Genomic DNA, 21814 nt, shown 5'->3' on the forward strand with positions numbered 1-21814 from the left:
AGCGAGAGCGAGAGTATATGCTTGACCCATTGCGCTGGGGTGTCCTCCTGCGTCTCTCATATGCAAATCGGTTGAGGGAGGGAGAGGAAGAGAGAGAGAGAGTGTGTGTGTGTGTGTGTGTGCATGTGTGTGTGACAGAGAAAGAGGAAAGACACAGTCCACACGCGTCTGTGGCAAAGCACTCTCCCACCAGTTTTACTGTACGCAGTGGGCGGATGGGCAGACGGGTGGATAGGCAGATGGATGGGTGGGTGTTGTCGTCGTTGGCTGCTCCTACTGGTACTGGTGCTGCGAGTAGACATTCTTGGGGGAGTAAAGCGGCTTGACATTCCCACTCTCTCCCTCCTGTCCTTCTGATTCTCGTTCACTCTTGCTCGTGCCCGTGTCCGCATACTCGCTCTTGCCATGCACCACCCTCTCGCCCTCTCGCCCTTTTGTCCCAAGCATCTGGCAGTCCTCTGCTATCCACAGAGGCCTTTGATATCGCTTCCTCCTAACCTGCGTTCCCGACTGACCCACTTCGTCTCTTCTTCTCTTTCTCTTTCTCTCTCTCTCTTCTTCCTCTCTTCTTCCTCCTCCTGCTGCCTGTATTTCCATCTCCCTCTTCCTCTTTCCTCTTTCCTCTCCTCCTCCTTCCCGCATTGTCGCCCCTCTTTGGCTATCTGACACACAGACCACCTTCGCCCTTTTTTTTTTTATAGTCCCACCCTCGCTTGTCATACCCTCTTGTCATCATCATTCATCATCACCCCCATCCACTGCTGCAGATCGTTCCCTCCCCCCCTTCCCCCCCAAATCGCACCATTACCTTGTATACAAATAAGCCCAAACCCACCTCCCTCTTTTTCTCGCCCTTCACCATCTCACCCTCTCCTTGCTCCTTTCGCTCCTGATCCGCCCTTCTTAGCTCCTCACCATCCCTCACCGCCACCCCATCCAGAGCACAACAACCATGCCCTCCACCCCAGACCTCCCTCTTGAGATCTGGTTCCAGATCCTGAACCAGACTCTCAGCCTCCTCCTGCCGATCGCCACCACCCCTCGACTCTACTCGACCCACATCCTGCCGCTCCTCCTCACATCTCACACCTTCTACGAACACTGCCATCCCCTCACACACCCTCATCTCCGCAAACACAGACTCCTCCAACTGTTCACCCGCTGGAAGGCTGCTCACTCGCGAGAGGTCCATTTTTACCATCACCCACTCCGGAACCACGTCCGATACGCATTGCCGGATCGCGTTGGCAACCCGCCAGGCGAGGAATACGAGACCCTGTACAGCTTCATCAAGCGCGCCTACCTCTTTGGCTGCGAGAGCGTTTGTGGAACGGTCATCCCTGTCGAGGGCGGACTGGAGCCGCCAGTCTTGACACCCTCTGCATCTGCACCTGAGGCACCGGCACCGGCCCAAGGAAACAATACCAATGAAGGAACAGTCAACCCCACAGTGACAAATCACTCGACACCGGCATCTGCCACAGGCACAGGGGTCAGTGCGGGTAAGTGCAAGAACCCTGTCTATCCATTGGTTGTGTCACCAGGCTCTATTCACGTAAAATGCGCGAGGGATATCTAACATATGCTTAATTTTTTTTTACTTTGATGCCATCCTTTTATCTCAGGTGTCGTCCTTGCTCCCCCGCCTGCACAAGTAAGCGCACCCCTGACTACCCATCATGGCGGCGATGGTGGCGGACAGGGCTGGAAGAACCATGCTCTACAGTGGCATGTTGCGAACCCTACATTTGCGGCAGAGGGCACAATTGAGCTCTACCGCGACGTTGTGGAAGAATACCGACGCGTGGTCTGCGGCAGCGCCGCCGCCAGGGAGCGACACCGTGAGATTGAGCGCGCTATGGATATGATGAGGAACCCTCACCGCTATACCGAACACTCGGTAGCAGAATACCAGTGCCAAAAGGATGATACGATTGCAGAGGAGGATAACGCGGAGGCCGATGACGAGGGTGAGGGCGAGGAGGAAGAGGAAGAGGAAGAAGACGACAATGAGATGATTGAACAAAATACAAACGAGCTTCTGTCCGAAATCGAGGCCAAGGGTGGACTCCGTAGACGGGATAGCGGCCACGGGCAATCATCTTCCGAGATGGATATTGATGACGACATGGATGAGGAAGATGATGAAGACATGATGTGCGTCGGTAAGCGGGGGCGGGAAGAAAAGATGCTCGCTGACCTTGAGCTAGCCAAGCGGGGATCCCAGACAACGTCGATGGATTACCAGCTAGAGAGCGGCAGCAGTAGCAGCCATCGCCACGGTATGCGCAATCGAAAGTTGGAGCGGTCCGTTTCTGCAGGCGAGCAGGAACAGATCATCATGGACATGGCCCTGGACAAGCATTGTCATCCCATGTCGCCGTCGGTCGAGCCCCTCTATTCCCTCGAGACAAAGCCCTATGGCTCTTCATCTCCGTCCTCGTCCTCCTCATCTCTGGGGCAGACACGCTCTGGATCGCCTGCGCCCTTTACACGCCCCGCGCCACCAAGCCGCAAGACACGAGAGAACGGCAGCTACAGCCGATCAAGGTTCTCCAGAACCCTCCAGCGCAGCCACTCAAGTCCAGGCACCACAGACGCTGCCCGTATACCCAGTCTACCTCTCTTCAGCAGCGCACGGTTCTTTGGCAACCCTTCTTCGCACCCATCCTCCCTCCCACAGCCATCCCCTTCAGATCCCTTCCCCGCGAGCCAGAACACCAACAATAATAGCAACAACACATCTATACTTGCTCCCCTTTCAAAGTCATCTCTCTCCGAAACATCCTCACAGCAACAACAGCAGCAGCAACAGCAACAGACACGACCCCTCAAGGCTGAGGATCTGGATTTCGATCTTGCATCGGCCTGTGCGAACACATTTGCTTCGGACCTGGCATTTGTCCTGGCCCGGGTTCCCGGACTGGGTGCACATTTCCATCGATTTGAGCAGTTGGCCAAGCTGAAGCTCCATGTGGGCTGGGCTAAGCATGCGCAGAGTCGTGGTGGGAACGATGTCTTTGTCATGAGCTGTTCTAGACTGATCAGTCTTTTGGCACCTCTGGCCAACACTCCCCTTGTGAGCGAGCGTGCTGGTTAGAGGGAAAGAAGGGGAGGAAGAAAAAGGAAAGCGACAGCGACAGCGTGAGTCTGCGTATAAAGAGACGAGACTATTACTTTAATGTTATAATAATTGTTACCATAAAAAAAGATAATGAAAAAGAAAATGAAAAGGAAAAAGAAAAAGAAAAAGAAAGAAAGAAGAACCTTCAACCTCGCTGGATGCGCCGATTTCTTTGTTTTTTTGTTCTACTGTTTTTTGCTTCCCGCTGTAATAAATAAACTCGACTCCCCTGTCCTTTTGTTTCGATCTTTTGCGCAGCAAAGCACAGCAAAACACAACACAACGCAACACAACACAACGCAACACAACACAACATAGCGCAGCACAGCACAGCATAGCACAACAGAGCACAGCAGAGAACAGAACAGAACAGAACACCATAGCACAAGAACACAGTATGTAGCCAAAGGACGCTCAGTCCCATATCAATGAAGTTTTATTTTATTTTTTTTCTATAATGTACAGTACAGATGCTTTTATCTCCCCTCCCCCTCATTCCTTTTTATTTTGCCAATGCAGCGCTGGCGATGCCGTACCACAGACTGAGACCCCCGGCGAGATGCCAATAAGAATGTCCACAAAAGAGCTTGAACCGATCAGCCGCGAACATGGACAAGCCCACTAAACCGGCCGCGAGTCCGATCCAGGCCTCATGGACGGCGAACCCCCAGATGGAGGCCGGGATCATCAAGACCATCAACGACAAGGAGAGCATGGCAGTACGTCTCCAGGAGACGATGAAGAGTGTGACCATGCTGATGACCAGCAGATAAGGGGTCCAGGCGCAATGGACGACAGTCGAGATCAAATCCGGGACCATCAGGGCGTAGGGTTCAGGGAGGGATCGGAGGAGTTGGATGGTATTCATGTAGAACATGATGGTAGCGAAACAGGCATCGAGGGACGAGAAGATCTTGTAGAGGGTCGCGTGGTAGAGGGTCGAGGTCGCGGCGGTGATGACGGAGAGGAAGATTGCGAAATGGGTGATATGGATATCGGGCGAGGACCAACGGAAGCGGGGGTCGAGGTAGAGGAGCAACGGAAGAGCGAAGCATGGGGAGCTGATTGTGCAGTAGAACTCGGCTAAAAAAAGGACATTGAGATATATACATGTAAGCAGGAATGGTTAGCAAAAAAGGAGCACAGACGATTACTTTAACGGACGGTGGGGAGAGGACGAAGACATCAACAACAACAACAACAACAACACGTTTCTAAACCATAAAAGATGACACATACCAGCCCAGTGAACAGTCGCATATTTCCTCTCTAATGTCACCACGGTGGCCTTGCTGAAGAGCTGTTTGGTAAGCGGTGCAGATGGCGATAGCTGCTGATGATGATGATGGTGGAGACTGTGGCTATGACTCCGGGTATGACCATGGTGATGGTGGTGGTGGTGATGTCCGTTCGAATGGTAATGCAACCGCTCGTCCCGACCTGCCTTCGTGATCACTCGCGATAGCCAGGTCAACGGGGACGTGTATGTGTTCTCCCGCGACGACATTGTTGGTGGTCCTGTTCCAGGCCCTGTTCCGTGGCCGGCCTTTGTATTCCACAGCGGCACATTCGTCGTCGATGATAGTGAGGAAGGAGAATGGATTGAATAGGAGACACTATCGGCGGTGGCAGAGGCGGATGATTTTGATCCCCACATCTCGTTCTCGATGTCATTGGCCGAGATGGCAGCAGTGTTCAGGCTGGGCAGTCCCAGGGCGATGGCGCGGGAGGCGCGGCGCCGCGAGATGTTCAGGGGCTGCATCGGCAGTTGGATCGGCAGGACCTCTTGTTGGAGCTCGAAGGGCGGCATCTTGTTTGTTGCGAGAGGGAGGGGAGGGTATCGGGGAGTGGAGAGGGGAGGGAGTGTATGTTGAATTAGTGGGGTTTTTTATTTCTCAGGGACAGGAGGGGAAGGGTTAAGAGAAGAAGATATGATTTGCTGTGTTTGAGAAAGGGGGTATAATTTGAGGAAACAACAAATAGAAATAAAGGGAAAAGAAGATCTAAACTTGCAAGGATCCGAGAAATGATGATGCAAAAAGAAAAGAAAAAAAAAAAGAATCGTGAATAGAATGGGAATGGAGACTTTGCTGATGCTCATCCATCCGTTTGCATTCTCATGCGACAGAAAGCCAAAATAAAAAATAAAAAATAAAAAATAAAAATAAGAGATGAGCCAAGGCGATAGGAATAGGAAATATGAATAAAGTAAATAGCAAGGTTAATAGCACTAAAATTAGAACGTGTGCTTGTTGCAGTACGGCAGCAGCAGCAAGGCTGTGTGTGGGCAGATTCGAACTGGAGGGAGGAGGGAAAGGGGAAAAAAGGAAACAGCCTTTTCTTGCAGCAGATGGCAAGAGGGAAGGAAGTCCTGAAGGATGGAGAGAGTGATGGGGGAGGAGGGGAGGAGTGTGAGGTGTAAAGTAAGTAGTGAAAGACAAGAAAAAGAAAAGTAAAAAAAGCAGACGGGGAGAGGGGGGTTGATAAGGGCTAGAAAATACAAAGTCCCAAGAGCACAACAAACTTGCGTTTCTCACGAAGGTTCTCACCGGAGCGGATTGATCCCCACCGGCCCATCCGGGCTTTCTTCCAAAAAAAAAAAAAAAAAAAAAAAAAGGCTGTTTGACTTCCTTCTAGTTTATCTGTCTGCCTACTATCTTATTTTGGATCCAATCTAAACCGCCCTTGATCTCCTTCAAGTTCATCGATACCGCCTCAAAGCCTCGGTATGAGAGTATCGCATTCCTCCATCACCGTTATGGCTGTCTCGATTTTTGGCTGTCTCGACTGAGGCCATAAATTAAATTAAGACGGCTCTCTCTGTCTGATGTGCCCGTGTCTGCATGGGTCATTGATTGGAAGAGCAGTAGTGCCTTTATAGTCTATCATAGATGTGTCGTCGAATCGCCCATGATCCCATACATTGGCGTGCACAGCCTGGCTATTCACTTTGTCTCAAATCCTCGCTTCAGAAACAGAGTGCTTTTTTTTTTGGATCGGGCTGCAGATCAAACAAAGCTCTTGGCCCGTAAAGATAGCGAAAGAAAAGAACGGCATCTCAAGGTCTAGAGTCTGGATTGTGATTGTGTGTCCGCACGCGGGAATACTGCAGTCGAAGTTATACTCCCGGGAATCAAACATACAAGCAAAGATGAGTGAGAAAGATAACAGCGAAAGCGGCCGTTAAGATTATTTTACACCCGGGTTTCTCTCGCTCTCTTTCTGTTTTCTTAAACGGATTAGACATCACAACGTCTGGCATGCAGCAAGATGAGCAAGAGTTTAAGGTTGAGGGGCGGAACGGTGAAGAAACACAAGGTGAGGGCTGGAAAGTTCAATCGTCGAGGCAACCTATCAATTGGCCGGAGGAAAGAGTAATAAACATCGAACCAATGACAGCGTGGCAACTTCCTAGACAACCTAGAAAACGTATATGTGAAAAGGGAAGTGCTCTCCTTTGTACCACGCCATAAAAAAATCATCACAAACAACAATTGCACTTAATGAAGGACATAACAACATCCCCCAGGATTTTTTTTTTTTAATTTCCCCCCTCCAAGAGAGGAAGTGCGTCGTGTAAGAGGGGAGTAGCCTAGTATGGGACGGTGGGGAGAGAAAAGTGAGCGTCGCTCATTGGGCGGTTGCACGCGTATGTAAAAATCCGGACACAAAAGCAATTATGGTTTGTCTACCACGCGGCTGCATACCCCATAAAAACTATTGGCCAATCTTCGTTGCGAGCCTGGACAAGGAAGGCCATGAAGGCAATGCATGCCTACCGGGGCAAATTTATACTGCGAAAAGCAGCAGAGGCACGTCTTTATCTTTAGACAACTTTTGTTGCTGGGGATTTCGTGAGTCGTGTGCTCAGAAAAATCAATTGCCGGTTGTTTGGTACGCACATCGGCATCCTACCCAGCCGAATGACGCCCTAATAAGGGTACAGAGATGAGATTGCAGGAGAAGAAAAAGGTGCAGCCTTGGTAAAATCCAATAGCTGCAAAACGTCAGTGCGGACTAAACATAGATCAGTTTGGGACTGTCACTCGCGCGGCAACCTGCAATAGTCACTTCTGGATACCTGAACCTGATGTCCACGATCGTGTGAATCGTCCAGCTGTTGGCACCTTACCTCATGTTCTTGACCTGGATTTGGTTTTAAAGGTCATTCAGTGAGATTAAATCATAGACTACAAAGTGCGACGTGCCGAACTACGCGGCAAAAAACTGGTCACGATGATCACGAGGCGGTACAAGTCGATCAGACCAGGCGACAAGAGTGTGGCCTTATTTTTTTTTGGAGGAGTAAGAGACATCAATCCCGGGAAGAGATAGAGCCGATGAATTCACTCAAACAGCATAGCGGAAGAGTTAGTCCAGCTGGTCATCTTTGAGACATAGCGTCGTCACCTAACCGTCTAGATGGACAGAACTATAAGAATGTTGTCGCGTTCACCGAAAACCACCGGAACCATCGAAATAGGGCCAAAAACGTATTTTTTTGCGATTGATGTAAGAAAGTGCGCCGAGGATTTTAGCACATGGTAGATCAATCTGATTTCTGGATTCCCGTACTGGACCATGCCACAGACGCGTCCCGTACGACCGCATGCAGAAAGGTCTACTCGGGTTTCACATACCAAAGGGAAGAAATTTTTGGAAACGCCCTTTAGACATCTGTAGCTGGTGTCCGCTGCATTCCAAACAATCCATGTCATGATATACGGTACCATCTTCTCGGGATTTCTCCCACGATCTTACCTTGGACATCATCGAACCGACTTTGCCATAATTGCCTCATATCCGCACACGCAGCTCTCATCCACGTTTTTGCATAATTGTCTCAGCAACGTATAGTCCCGCACCCTCACCTCTCACTCTACCTCCTGCCTTCTCGTTCTGCTTAAACGATAAGAGTTCGCAGGTGCATCTTTGATTCGCTTTTTGGTTGTGGGTACGAGATGTAAATGTACATTCATTAAACTATTAAATACTCATAGTGGTACTTTGGTCAAATTTCATTTCAAAAACGGACCACGCTTCAGTCTTGACTCGACCAATGACTGCTAAGGTACAGGTGCCTGGTCTAGTTACCCCTGATCACTTTGAGGGAGGGGGCGGATGCTAGATGAAGGATCACGCTCTGAGTGCTTGAGACATTCATGATGTACAATACAGTAGACTGAAAGGCGAACCCCCATCCCCTACCCCCAGGACAAAAAAAAAAAAAAAAACCCAAACCCTGCTTGTGATTTAGCGTTGGTCTCTTTTGTCGAAGGATCGTCCTCCCGCATGATGATGTACCGGATGTATAAGGAATATTTTTTTTGTGCAAGTGTACCGTATCTGAGGTAGGACGCGTGTCATTAGAGAATACCTAAAGCGCATGAACACAAAACTTCAACTATTTCGTCGCCCACTCTCCGCAAACGCGTGTGTGTATTTAGGCATGCGTGAGGATGTACGTGGGGTATGTTTGTAAAGAAAGTCTTTTTTGAAGAAGAAGAATGGGAACAAAGCGTTGATACAGATGGACGAGGACATGGTAGGAGTTTACTATCAGGCCGAAACAAAACAAAAAGGATGGATTTTACAGACCGAATGTTTACAAATGGGGGAGTCGAACGCGACAAACACACAGCGCATTCTTGATCCACAATCTCCCGACGGGCCGTTCACACGAACTGGAGAATGACTGTCATAGGCGCCCTCTGGCGCAAAGGACACGGCACCTCAGTTTACATGTACCGGAACTGAAGGGAGTAAAAAAAAAAAAAGGCTGGAAGAGTGAGTGCATAAAAAGATGGCACATCTATCATCTATTAAGCGAAAAATATTCCTGAATACAAGCGGAGGAAAATAACACTGTTTCTTATCGCATTGAACAGGTCCTTATCCGCTCTCTCTCCTTTTGTTGTTCATGCAAGCGCATGGAGAGTAAATACAAAGAACAATTTTGCATGGTTCATTTCCTTCTTAAGTCCTCGCCTCGAGGCCGCACGTTCAAGTCAAGGTCTTGATTACATTTGGGAAGCCCTATGCGATGCCATGCGATGCCGTGCCATCCCATGTAATATATTGTCATGTCTCAGTTGTGCCTGAACCTTGTGCCATTTTAGGAGGTTGGACTCCTTGCACCTTGTCTCCGTCCTGCTTGGAGCCATGGGCGTCAAGGTCGACACCAAAAGTGAAAAAGAAGAGTAGGAGAAGCGTCATGGATGGGGGATTGAATGAAGAAAGGAGCTCTTTACCATGCAGATGGGACGGTGTCTCTGCGAGCATTATGAGGAATAAACACGCACATGCGTCTGGGAGCGGCAATGGCATGATGGGTCGAGCACTGCTGCAGGATCTCTTCACTCGAGCGTACATACGCTGCACTCAATTTCCTGCACTCCCCTAACCAGTGGGGTTGCCTCTCCCTCCCTCACAGACGCCCCGGCACAAGGCTGCTTTGTTTTGACAGGTATAAAATGGCGACGCGTTCCCTACCTCGCGATCTGTTCTGTTCGAGTCATTCAGCCTCATTCTGCATACCTGGACATCACACACATCCACCCCCTTGAATTAGCAACCGTATCGCACATTAACAACGCACAACGTTCTGGTACTCCAGCCACTTCCGTTTCTTACTTTCTCTCTCTCTCTCTCCCTTTCACCACTCCTTCGAAAGCCTTTCTCGCCTCCTTATTGTTGGTCAAGGTAAAGAAAAAAAATCAAATCTTAAGTATCCGAACATGGTTTAGCTTTCCACTTTCTGGTGCCGTTTATCTTATGAGCTGTGACTTATTCTGTGGCGCTCCGCACCTTTGAGAACACGGAGTTTTTTTTTTCTTTTTTTTTTTTTTTTTTCCCTGCTAATGGCGCCATGGATCCCTCAGAAATACGAGAACGAACTGTTGTATTTTTATCTTTCTATACCGAGCGGCTGTACTGCACTTCTGCACCATTGCACCTTGTTTTGGCGAGGCTCTCCTGCCGCGTTCCCATTGTGCCTCCGATGGTGCAGATGATAGTTGAGTTCCTTCCCTTCTCTCTTGTACCACATCGCCTCCATGGTGCATCGCGCGTCCTTATCTTGATTAACAGCAGGGGGAAGGGGGGAGGTCTCAGAATCCAATATATTCTACGACTAGTTCAGCTAGTTCCTAGTCAAGTGGCGAGCACAATGAGAAAGGGGGACCATGGACGGGAGCGATCTCACACGTGTGTGAAATGGTCATCACGGCAATCTCTTCAGTCCGCACAGCTTTTCTTCTTGGAGAGAAGAACAAAGAGAGAATGGGCGCAGAAACACAGGCTGCGTTGTTGTCGTTGTCGATGCAACTCTGTTCAACCCCCTCATTATTTGTGGTCGTCCATGGGTTATTTCCGGGATCGTGATGAACTATACCAACCTGCTTGCGATCCCCTTTTTGCTCCTTGCAAAAATGCTGCTCCCCCCTTTCTAGTCCCTCCCAGCTGTTAAATGACGCTGAATGCCCTTGTTTTTTTTTGGTACCTTCATCGATCACCTTACATATGGAGAGACATAGACTGGGTCCTGGCGAGGTATACCTTCGTATGGGGAACATGTAGACCATGTATGCATGCATGTGTGGGCGTATAGGCGTGTCTGACCTACCCGATATGCCCACCAGGACCTTTTTGTACATTAGTCTCTGCTGTTGTGCCTGTCTTGCCTCTCCCTCAGACTCAACCTTCAAACCTTCACTAGCATCGGACCATGTCCCTTTAGCTTTTTATATATGTATATATTTAAAACAGGTGTGTTTGTATGGGATATTACTCACACATACACAGCATATAGCATGCGTACCGCCTACCTTGTATATCCCGCTCCCAACAACCTCGTCAAGGCTGGATGCTACTGCACTATCCCATTTTGTGTGTCTCTCCCCTGCCCTTACTCTGCCTTTTGTAGACCTCTCCGCAATGCATAATGGCACATTTGCTTGGGTAGACGCGCAGAGACTGGGTGCATTCTGTCCCATACACAGTATACACACATATAGCGAGAGCCTAGCGACTGACCATAGTACAGATCTTTGTACAAGCCATGTGCGACATAGGAGACATAAGAGTTGGTTATGCTCGGGACTAGTGCTGGCTAGTGGTTATCCGTGTTGGTCGTCATTACCAGGCACTAGCTCGAACACTTGTTTTACACTAGAGCGGGTCCTTCGTTAAAAGGCAGTTTTGGTCGCCCTTTGTAGTCCAGTCAGTCCAGTTTATTTTCAGTTCTAGTTCTCCGCAATATAATTTACAACGCGTGCTTATTCAATGCTTTCTGTATGTCCTACGGCCGGACAAAAAAAGAAAAGGAAAACTCGGTCTGACCTGCATCCCTTCCTTTTTCCCTCTGCTCTTTCTCCGTCCACGGTTGTTTTCGTCATAGCTCACATAGTTTTCTCATTCTCCATTAGAGTTGGGTTCAATAGGTCCTAATAGCCCCAATCTATCAAGGAAACTTTCTTGCAGTCAAACACAAACAACACACACATTCTCCAGCCTATTGTACCGCTTGCTGTAGTGCAGCATATTCTCCCCCATCTACCCATCCACCCCCCTGCCCACTCAGATTGTCCTACATACAGAAACCTTTTCTTTGGCGCTTCTTTCTCTTCTTTCTTTCTCTTTTCTCCCCCACCTCTGGTTGTCTTCTCCAGTCTTTCTTCGGATATCCCCATCACACTCTCTAGCTCTCACCCACTCACCCACTCACCCACTCACCCCACACTTATACTCTTCACACAGCACATTTTACACCCACCATGGAATCAGTCGCACACTCGCAAGGAGATATCCAACCTCCATGCTCAGCATCCTCCACCTGCTCTACATCATCCACCTCGAGCTGCCCGGGCACAGGCATTTGCAAGTCCGTCCAGTTCTCGAGATTTATCAAGATCTCCTTCACATATCCCGGCGACGAGTACGATCGCTCAGCACTCGAGCCATCAAAGCTCACCACATCCGAAGTTTCTGAACTAAAGGAGATGCGTAGCCATTGGCGGCAAGAAATGAACGAACGACTCGGCGCGCTTGAACGTCCCGAATCACCAGCCTCACCAGTATCGCCAATCTCACCAGCATCATCCCCATCATTCTCACCCTTGTCCTCCTCCTCATATCCACAAGAATCGCATCCATTCCATAGTCGCATCCATCCTCATGCGCTCCTCCAGCCTGCATCGTCGACTTGCTCACATGTGTCCCCTACTTGCTCGCCTGTGCTGTCACACCTGGATAGTAGCAGCAGCAGTGAAGACGAGTACGAACCAGTGCAATCTTCTCAGCAACCTCACACGCTCACAGCCCAACAACAGCAACAGTACCAACGGTTGAAGCGCTTCAGTGGAAGTCGCAACAGCCTGAATGGGATGATGCACCGACACAGCCATCTAAATCAGTCCAAGGAGAACGTGCAGTGCATCGCCTAAGGATACGAATCCTCTCTCCTGCAAGACGCAAGGAGCCATTACCGCCCCTTCGTTCCAATTACAAGCACTGCATCGCCCATTGATGGACCCGTCCAAGTCATTATTATCCCATTTCTTTCTTTACTGTACAAATCCTCTTTTTTTCTAAACGTAATTGTTCTCCATCCGGGTTCTCATTGGACGGATGATGATTACTGGCCGACGACGCATTTATTTTTTATTTTTTTTACGACAGCACAAATCCTTCTTTGAGCATTTTATTTTGGGGGCTGTGAACCGCCAAAATGCCCGTGTTCCCATACGCTCATTGCTGTCTCTGCGATGCCATAAGCATGCAGCAGCACACGGACCCGGAAGCGCCGGCCCGTGACCTCATCATGATGAGGGATGGATGGATGCGGCGATTTCTTTTATGTTATGTCTACGCTTTTTTTTTTCATCCTATACACTATACACTCAATCCTGTTCACGTTCACGACTGCGCGCCTGGTTACAAATGATACCTTTCTTGTTATTTTATTCTTCTCTTTCGTTCTGCTGACATGATAGACTCGTTCATTTTTCGTATTTCATGCTCCGTTGTTTTTTTTGTTGTTGTTGTTTGTTGTATAGTTGTTATTATGTGTTTTGCCTCCCTCTCCCCCATTCTGTTCTTCTTTGTGTAAAATAGCTGCAACTTGTTTGATTTGCCGCCTTTTTTTTTTTTCCTTTCCTTTTCTTTTTCCTTGTTCTTCCTGTATACCATCATCATCAAAACAATACAGTACATATACGATACAATAAAAAAGTTCGCATGCAATGCAATGCAAAAAAAATAATAATAATCAACCAACCAACGAGGATGACTTTGCAACCGTGCTTGATGGAACATGTATCTTGTGGAGACAGTTCATAGAAGTGGACGCGTGAGATAGCTGCATTCAGTCCCTTCCCCCCCAACCCCTACCCCCCTTCTTTCGGTTCCGCATCCACACAACATGCGTGGAAGCCAATGGTGGATAGGATAGCCTTTAGGAAGATCATCGCCAAAAAAGAAAAAGAAAAAAGAGGAAAAACATGGGACGATCATCTAACAACAAACAGCCAATCAACCTCGGCAGTGAACAGATCGCCTCTTGTTTTCACCCTTTGTTTTGTTTGTTGTGGTGTAATGTTGCTATTTTGCCGCCCATTTATTTACAGTCTAGGGTAAAAAAGATGGACGCGTTTTACAAAAAAAAAGAAAAAGAAGAGTATCAGAAAAAAGGTGCTTGTAGCCCATTGTTTTTTTGATTTTTGTATTTTTTGTGTGACAAACAAAGGCCATCCCACAACGCGGACGAGGGATTCAAAAACGTAGGGGAAAATCGGGCGTAGGGGTGGACGCGGCGCGTGCTGCTTGCCATGCTAGTAGCACAAGTAGTAGCAGTAGGGGGATCGTCAGGATAGGGGTGTTCGAGTGGGGCGGCGGGGGAAGGGGAGGGGAAAGAACAAGCTGATTGACGACGAGCTCATTTCTCGTCCCTGATCGGGCACTCACGCGCGTTGCGTTTGCATAATGTGCCTGAAGGAAAGTTGCCCATTGCCTTGATGAAGGAACCTGTATTTCCTTTGCCAGAAAAAAAGGTATAGTTTCCAACAATGGCGTGCGCCTTCCCCTCCCTTCATACTCAACCAAAGCGCGTCATATTTGTATTATAGGAGAAAGGACCAGAATAAAAGAAAGCGCTTTTAGGCCCCATGGTGTCCTCTCCATGATCAGGTTTTTTTTTTTTTTTTTTTTTTGTTGTTGTTGTTTGTTCAAGTTGGCATGTCAGATGTTCGAGTGTATAGCATGCAGATAGACTGGAGTAAGGTTCTGGTGAACAAGCGCGTTTTCCTTTTGAACCTTTCTTTCAAACCCGAAAGTGTATCAGCTCATCTACACTCATGCTCGCTCGATGCTTTTTTTCTAGTTTCAATTGGCAAAGGTGCCTAGATGGTTCCTTTTGTGTATGTGCACAAGGTGTGTCACATTGCACGGCTGCATGCATGTGCATGCATGTCGGTATGCATGCAGGTAGACCTTGCGTGCGTGCATCTGACAACAAAAACATGGGCGGGTGCTCTTGCTGACCAAAAAAAAAAAAAAAAAAAAAAAAAAAAAAAGAAGGCCAAAACGCAGAAGGGAAAGGGCGGGAGGACGTAATTCATTTTGATCGGCCCATTTTCATTTCACTCGACATCTAGACGAGCTTCGAAGAGGCGGGAGAGAAGGGTGCGAAAGTATGAAATGTTGATGACTTTGCTTGCAGAAGGTGAGGAGAGGCAACTTTTTTTTCTTTATTTTTGGGTTGCTCTTTCTCTATTCAAAGGCGGTAGACCATCTCGTACCATGGATCTGGACCATGCTCGACCCCACTCTGTCCCACGAGCTCAAAGCCAGCCCCTGCATAGAGGCCGATAAGCTCCTTGTGTGCAATGAGCAAGACTCTCTCTAGACGACCGGACGTTACTGTTTCCTCCGAGGAGACCGAGGAAAATGTCACGGACGCATTGATATTTTTGAGGTGCTTCAAGTACTCTTTCATCATCGTGCGCGCAATCCCCTTACGCTGATATGCTCCTGCAACACAAACGGAGTGGATGCAAACCGATGAGCCCTTGGGATCATGAGAGGACATGGATGCATGGGTCAGCGCCTTGTCGGAAGATAGAGTTGAAACAATATATCCTACGAGGACATCGCTTCCGTAATCGTGTTCTTGTCCTTGTCCTTGTCCTTGCCTTTGCTCCTCTGTTTCCCTTGCTGCTTCAGCTTTTGTGGTACGAGAACAAGGCGTGTAACATCCCAGGAAGAGCTGTGGTGCAGCTGTCTGGCGGTAGACAAGGTTCTCAAGGGATGCTGCCTCAGACTCGGGGTATTCTGTCGTCGAATATTAAAAACAAAAACGTCTAATCAATTATACTGTTACGGCACCCTTTTTGCATAAGCAATTGAACGTTTGCAAGTCTTTCTTTTTATTTCATTTTTCAGCCAGCCAGTTACTCTGAAGCAATGTACCTGCGATTTCAATGTTATAGGCCTTGAGAACATCCGAGGCAGGGAGCAGTCGGTATTCCAGCACCAGGTCCTTTGTTCTCGAATCCGTCATGGTCTCAGGAAGCGAGTGTTGGATTAAATGTAAGATATAGAGACGTAGCGGAGGGGTTGTGTCTTGGAAACAATGGTTCTTGAGGATTCAACAGCGACGGTTTTCTTCATTCCATCAACCCATCGATCAACGCCCAGCAGCGCTCCAGTGAACTTGTGACTGTTGAAAATTAGGGTTCCTGGCACACAGATCGTATGGTAACCATTACCGACACTGAAATAATAATAAAAATAAAAATACTTTATCGACCTCCGTCTGTAGCTTTTCTGTGCTATAGATGCTGAAGCTGCCTTCCTTCCTGTCCATGACCAATGTGCCATGTCCGGACTGACAACGGACTCGAGGACCATTATCGATCATGCGCGCGTGGGGGTCCAGGTATAAGCAATTGCACGTAAAGATCTCTCGTGTATTCAACGTATAGTATCGCGGCGTTGCCTTAATAGTATCAAGCATTCACATATAATGAAAGCATTAAGGTCGAGGGTGCAATCCAGGCAGTGTGCAATCTGGGCTTGGGGCTCAGAGAAAACGCGCGAGAGGAAGAATTTATCATGATAAGCCAGCACTTAATGCACTTTGACAATCGCATGGATCGTCAGGTTGGCGTCCTTTTAGTCCAGAATCAGAGGGCGCAAAGACAGAATTCCAGGAGGAATACCATTTACCCATGACATTAGTCAAGGCCGGGATGCTGGCGCTCAAGATTCTGAAGCAGGAAAGCTCCGATATGGGCGTCAATTTCAGATCTTTCCAATTGAACTTGGCTCCTGCAATCCCTTCGAAGTCTTGATCCCGACAGCTGTTGATCCCAGCCAGCAGAGTAAATGAGCAAGTCGGAACAGGTACTAGAAGCGAGCAAGAGCTTTATGTAGGGCGTTTGAAAATGGTTGAGCGAATCGAGCGACGTAGTGTTCCTGGAATCAGAGACTTTGCCGTACTTTGATGGCCTCGATCGTGCACTCGACTTGGAAGAGACGCCTTCCGAACGAGGAAGTGTTGGCTCCTCGATCGTACGCTGACGTGTCATGGACATGTTGAATCGTGTACTGGAGGTTGAGGAATGAGCGATGTGTAACTAGGCCTTCAACTGTCCGACGTTGAAGCAAAGCGTGACTGACTGGTTGCCACCATTTTTTTTAGAGCATTCCTCCGATTTCGCTTCGAAGAGCTCCTCCTATTGCCACCTTTCCCTTTTCCCTTTACTCTTTCCAGCAGTCAGCTCTTGGTCCGGAATAGCCATGGCGGACTCTTCTGAAAGCTCTCCCGAAAAACCACCCTCGCCAGACAAGACAACCGCGACCACTCATCTGGATGACGACCCCTCCGTCCCGAGTCCTCCGTTCCACGAGCTGGTCATGCTGCTTGAGGATATCTCAAGGCGTCGCTCCGAAAAGTCTCAGTTTCTTCGCAGATACTTCAAAGTAGGAGCATCTACCTACCATACTTCATTTTTATGTTGATGAGTGAAACATTTCTCCCCCACATACTTGGCTGATGTTGTTCGATGTAATCAACATATCTAGGAATGGCGCGAGAACGGACATGGGGACATGTTTCCAGTCATCAGGCTGTTATTACCTCAGGTTCGTAAGTCTTTCATTTCTGTCCTAGGCTGCTCAGCATCGATGACTTCTGAAGGAACTAATCAGGAGGTAATCTTTTTCGCATCAATTAGCTGGATCGCGAAAGAGGGCGCTATGGATTGAAGGAGCAGAAGCTGGCCGATCTGTATATCACAAGTTTGAATATCCTTCCAGGGTCTGATCCGGCCATTAAACTTAAGAGCTGGAAAGAAGGCTTACGGGTAAAAAATTCCCTCCCTCATGGTGCCAGTTGGCCATCGAGCAGATGTCCGTTAATATCAATGTTTGAAAACTGACAAATATGCCTTGTCAATCGCAGGACTCTGCTGGCGATTTCAGCTTGGTGGTGCGCGAGGTAGTGGCTAGCCGTTCGTTAGTTACGCATCCTCAAGGACAAACGATCCGGGATGTGAACAACCTATTGACAGCACTTTCTAGAAAGTGAGTCTTTGCTCGGAGATACGTTAGCAACCCCAAAGTTTGCGCTCATCTTGATCGCTAATACCGTTAGCGCGCCATTCATGTTCTTTGATAGAGGGTCCGACAATGCGCAGGTTTTCAAGACGCTTGTGCAGACCTATACAGCTTTGGAGAACAAATGGATCGTGCGCATCATCAACAAGGACCTCAAAATTGGCATGAGTGAAAATTCTGTCCTGCCATGTTATCACCAAGACGCCATAGAACTCTTCAATGTCTGCAGTGATCTCCGGAAAACTATCATTGACTGTGCCGACCCCCATATCCGCATCTCTACCTCTGCCGTGAACCTTAACCAGGCTTTCAAGCCTATGCTGTCCAAGAGACTTCCGAGTGCCAGGGACGTGATCGAGTGTATGGGGAACATGCCTTTTTGGATCGAGATAAAGCTGGACGGGGAGCGCGTGCAGGTCCACAAGGATGGAGAAAACTACCGGTATTGGTCCAGGAACTCGACCGAGTACACGCATCTCTATGGCGCGACACCGAACGAGGGTTCCCTGACACCATTTATTCATCCGTTGATTAATCCCAAAGTCGAGAAGTTGATCCTGGACGGAGAGATGGTCGAGTTTGATCCAGCAACTAAGGAGATCATTAACTTTGGAACTGTCAAGACGGCCGGAGGCGACCATTCTGACGATGCGCACAAAAGACGACCATTATGTAAGCTGCCAGGCTCTCTCACTGGAACTCCTCATTATGCCGATACGTTTTTTTTTTTTTTTTTTTTTTTTTTTTTTTTTTAACGCTAACAGCGTTGGTCTCATACTTGTCCACGGTTCTGTAGTGTTTGTGTTCGATGTGTTATACATGAATGGTGCCTCGATTATCGACCAGCCGCTTGAGACTCGCCGAGAAATGCTCCCATCCATCATTCCAAAGCAAATCGAGGGTCGTCTGGAGATCCTCAAGTATCAGATCGGAAGCGCGGAGCAGCACATCATTGATGCGGTCGACTCAGCCGTCATGGATCGCCAAGAAGGCGTAATTGTTAAGAATCCTCGGTCTGTCTACACCCCCAATGGCCGTGGAGAGGACTGGGTCAAAATTAAACCGGAATATGTCGACGGAGTTTTCGACAGCTTGGACGTGTTGATCGTAGGAGGATACTATGGAAAGGGCGCAAGGGGTGGTCAAGGCGTCATTGCGGCGTACCTTTGTGCTGTGCGCGACAATACCTCAAAGTCACCTACAGGCAAGCAATTCCTGTCATTTTGCAAGTTCGGCTCCGGATTCACATACGAGCAGATGGGAAAGTTTAGGCAAGTCATCATTGCCATTTCCCAAGCCAAAGCATGCTGCTGCTGCTGCTGCTGCAAAAAGTTTTATCAATAACACCACATATCCTTTATATCCCTGTATGAGTAGCCAGATATTGGGGCCACACTGGAAAGTATACAAACATTACAAGGAGAACCCGTGGGTGGAAATGATCGATAATGCCAAGATGCGTCCGGATGTCATTATCGACCCTGAAAAGTAGGTTGGACGACTATTGTTTCCTGGCTAACGTGCAGGTTGCCCTCCGATGCTTATATCGACCACACTTACTGAAAATCTATATTTTTAGGTCAATTGTAGTGGAGGTAAAGGCTGCAGAGATTGTTTCCAACACGGACTCGTATGCTGCAGAATATACACTTCGGTTCCCACGATTCCTGCATGTCCGAGAAGACAAAGATTGGACATCATGTATGACAATGAGTGAAGTGCATCGCATGTTCCGCGAATACAAGGGAAAACTCTCCACGCGTCAAAATGATATGAAACTGGGTTCGAGGTATGGCTATTTCCAAGATCGTACCTCCTGCTGCCTTAATGGACTCCACTTTATTCAGCATTTTTTATATCTTCAATAGTAATCCAACTAAAACAAAGAAGAAACTGATAGGACCACGAAAGGTATATTCCTTAATGAGCTTGAGCATGCGGACCAAATTCTCAGTTAGCACTAACAACTTCTCTTTGTGTTTTAAATGTGTAGACAACACAAGCGCATTTCTTGCGTTCGATGGTCGGAGATATGAGTGCTGTGAAAATGGAAACGGATCTATTCAAAGGCCAGGTCTTTTGGATTGTACGTGGCGATGAGGAGCAATCCAAACCAGAGCTCGAGATCATGATAAAGCGGTTCGGAGGAAAGCAAACACAGTCGGATCAAATGGAGAATACTGTAATTGTCGCCGGTCTCCATGGTATGATTGTCGAGTCATTGTCGAAATCGATATTTATTATTCTCTTAAAAAAAAAGGAAAAAAGAAAAGGCTCACGTCTTCCTTCTTTCTTTATATGGTATTTTAGGACCGGATTTGATTGGCCTAAAGAAGAAGGGTCATAGGAATATTCTGTTACCTACATGGATCCGCGACTGTGTCAGAGAGCAGCGTTTGATTCCCTTGAACCCGAAGTAATAGCTGCGATATTTTCGTGGTAGTCTCTTGGCCATGATTCTACTATCAGTAATACTCATTTTCGGTCCATGACTCTCGGCATCTATCGCTGTAGGTACATGATGTTTGCAACCAAAGAGACCGAGCGACAGTTCCGGATGATTATGGACCAGTACGAGGACTCTTATACAGAGCCACTGACCCTAGATGGACTCCAAGAGGTAAGCCCCCATTCGAACTTTTCTTATATTATACGTAACGATATACAATGGCTTTTATTAACAACATTGTTACATATTGCGGTTTTTATGGCATTATAGATTCTGGATAAAATGCCCAGCAGGACGGAGGTCGTTAAGCGCAGGCGCTTCCGAATCGCACAGGATCGTGCCTCGAAGATCAAAATCAAGCGTCTAAACAACCTGGAAGACCAGATCAGGGACTCTTTGTTCGATTCTGAAGTTAAGCATATGTTGCTACAGATGGAACTTGATAACCCGGATGGGACTTGGGAGCGAGAAGATCATGAGCGGGCGAGAAAAATCGCAGCGGAGTTGACACGGCGGTACTATGGGCACGACGGAGAGATTGAACCGCCGTTGGGGATGTTCCAGGGCATCAAAGTATTTGTGGTGTACCCACCCACGCCCTCGGAATACTTGCGGTCGATGGCGTCGTTGACGGATAAAGTGAAGTATGAGAATGATGTTGGAGGCGGTAATCGAGGAGGATCATCTTCGTCTGTCGTGTCGCCTTCCACTCTGACAGATGGTGGTTCGTCGCAGGATTGCCTGTTTGATGTGATGTCCAAAGCGATCGATCTGTGGTCGGCCAAGAGAGACGAAACAATCACTAATAAGGTGTCGAGGATTCATAGCGTCGATGGCGACGTTGCCGCCGAGGTTCCGGACTGGACCTATGTTGTTGAAGAGACTGCGCGACAGGAGGATTTGGAGTACATGCTGACTAAGCTAAGTCATTACCAGCTATGCCGGAGCAAGTATGTTGAACCATCGTATCTGTACTATTCTTTGTTCTCTGCGACGAAAAAAGAAGTAACCATCTGTTTTTCGTCGTCAACTGGTATATATTATATGTCTAGTTTGGAGTCGGTATGCCAGATACTCGAGGTCCATGGCGCTCAGGTTGTACCACAAGAGCAGTGCACGATCAAGAATTGTCAACAACAGCTCCGGAATCGCATTAGTCTCAATAACGCCAACAATAGCAATCACAGTAAGCACGACAATACAAGCAATGAGAATGACGATGTCGGCGTCCCACTCGAAATCGTAGTCCTTTTTGACCCGCTCTATCTTGAGTCACTCGATCAGTGGAAGAACGCCATGCGCGTGTCTGTTCTCTACGGCTCTGACGCAGGATCGTTTGAGGTCCCGCGGTTGGTCACGTCCGAATGGGTCAAGCATTCTCAAAAGAGCGCGTATCGTCTGCCAGAAGAAGGATATTATCCTACTGCGTAACGATAGTACGACGTAGTCAAATTCAAGGAAGTCCAGCAAAAGTTAAGCGAACGCAGATATACCAATAACATAATTATAATAAACAACATCTTTTAATGACGGCTCTGAAAGATGGTTTTGCTATTAGGGTCTGAATGCCTATAATTGACGCTAAGGCTTGCCAGCGTTCAAATACTCTTTTTTTTTTATAGTCA

General features: G+C 48.0%; 5 protein-coding genes across 5 annotated transcripts; 3 read left to right on the forward strand and 2 right to left on the reverse strand.

Annotated features, from left to right (window-relative positions):
* Window positions 1-952: 952 nt before the first annotated feature.
* On the forward strand, window positions 953-3100 carry BC939DRAFT_478871 (uncharacterized protein; the record flags this gene model as incomplete). The annotated part of the gene is made up of 2 exons (XM_051558806.1): window positions 953-1502; window positions 1626-3100. 2 exons carry the CDS (start codon window positions 953-955, stop codon window positions 3098-3100), a joined length of 2025 nt encoding a protein of 674 aa, XP_051410221.1.
* Window positions 3101-3577: 477 nt separating this feature from the next.
* BC939DRAFT_457672 (uncharacterized protein) lies at window positions 3578-5276 on the reverse strand. The gene is made up of 2 exons (XM_051556503.1): window positions 4364-5276; window positions 3578-4207 (listed from the first exon to the last, which is right to left on the reverse strand). Exons 1-2 carry the CDS (start codon window positions 4932-4934, stop codon window positions 3627-3629), a joined length of 1152 nt encoding a protein of 383 aa, XP_051410222.1. The 5' UTR covers window positions 4935-5276; the 3' UTR covers window positions 3578-3626.
* Window positions 5277-11898: 6622 nt separating this feature from the next.
* Window positions 11899-12567, forward strand: BC939DRAFT_504975 (uncharacterized protein; the record flags this gene model as incomplete). The annotated part of the gene is made up of 1 exon (XM_051560594.1): window positions 11899-12567. The coding sequence occupies one exon, from the start codon at window positions 11899-11901 to the stop codon at window positions 12565-12567; it is 669 nt and encodes a 222-aa protein (XP_051410223.1).
* A 2309-nt stretch (window positions 12568-14876) lies between these two features.
* Window positions 14877-15772, reverse strand: BC939DRAFT_457682 (uncharacterized protein). The gene is made up of 2 exons (XM_051556504.1): window positions 15590-15772; window positions 14877-15451 (listed from the first exon to the last, which is right to left on the reverse strand). The coding sequence occupies exons 1-2, from the start codon at window positions 15678-15680 to the stop codon at window positions 14895-14897; spliced, it is 648 nt and encodes a 215-aa protein (XP_051410224.1). The 5' UTR covers window positions 15681-15772; the 3' UTR covers window positions 14877-14894.
* Window positions 15773-16449: 677 nt separating this feature from the next.
* Window positions 16450-21722, forward strand: BC939DRAFT_457686 (ATP dependent DNA ligase domain-containing protein). Its single transcript, XM_051556505.1, has 15 exons — window positions 16450-16525; window positions 16824-17104; window positions 17207-17266; window positions 17359-17487; window positions 17586-17707; window positions 17802-18412; window positions 18537-19011; window positions 19118-19228; window positions 19320-19529; window positions 19609-19651; window positions 19734-19944; window positions 20051-20156; window positions 20255-20360; window positions 20460-21139; window positions 21242-21722. The coding sequence occupies exons 2-15, from the start codon at window positions 16922-16924 to the stop codon at window positions 21618-21620; spliced, it is 3426 nt and encodes a 1141-aa protein (XP_051410225.1). The 5' UTR covers window positions 16450-16525; window positions 16824-16921; the 3' UTR covers window positions 21621-21722.
* The last annotated feature ends 92 nt before the right edge of the window (window positions 21723-21814 follow it).

Source organism: Gamsiella multidivaricata, assembly GCF_025024155.1.
Source record: "Gamsiella multidivaricata strain RSA 2152 chromosome Unknown BC939scaffold_51, whole genome shotgun sequence".
Lineage (NCBI taxonomy): Eukaryota > Fungi > Mortierellomycota > Mortierellomycetes > Mortierellales > Mortierellaceae > Gamsiella > Gamsiella multidivaricata.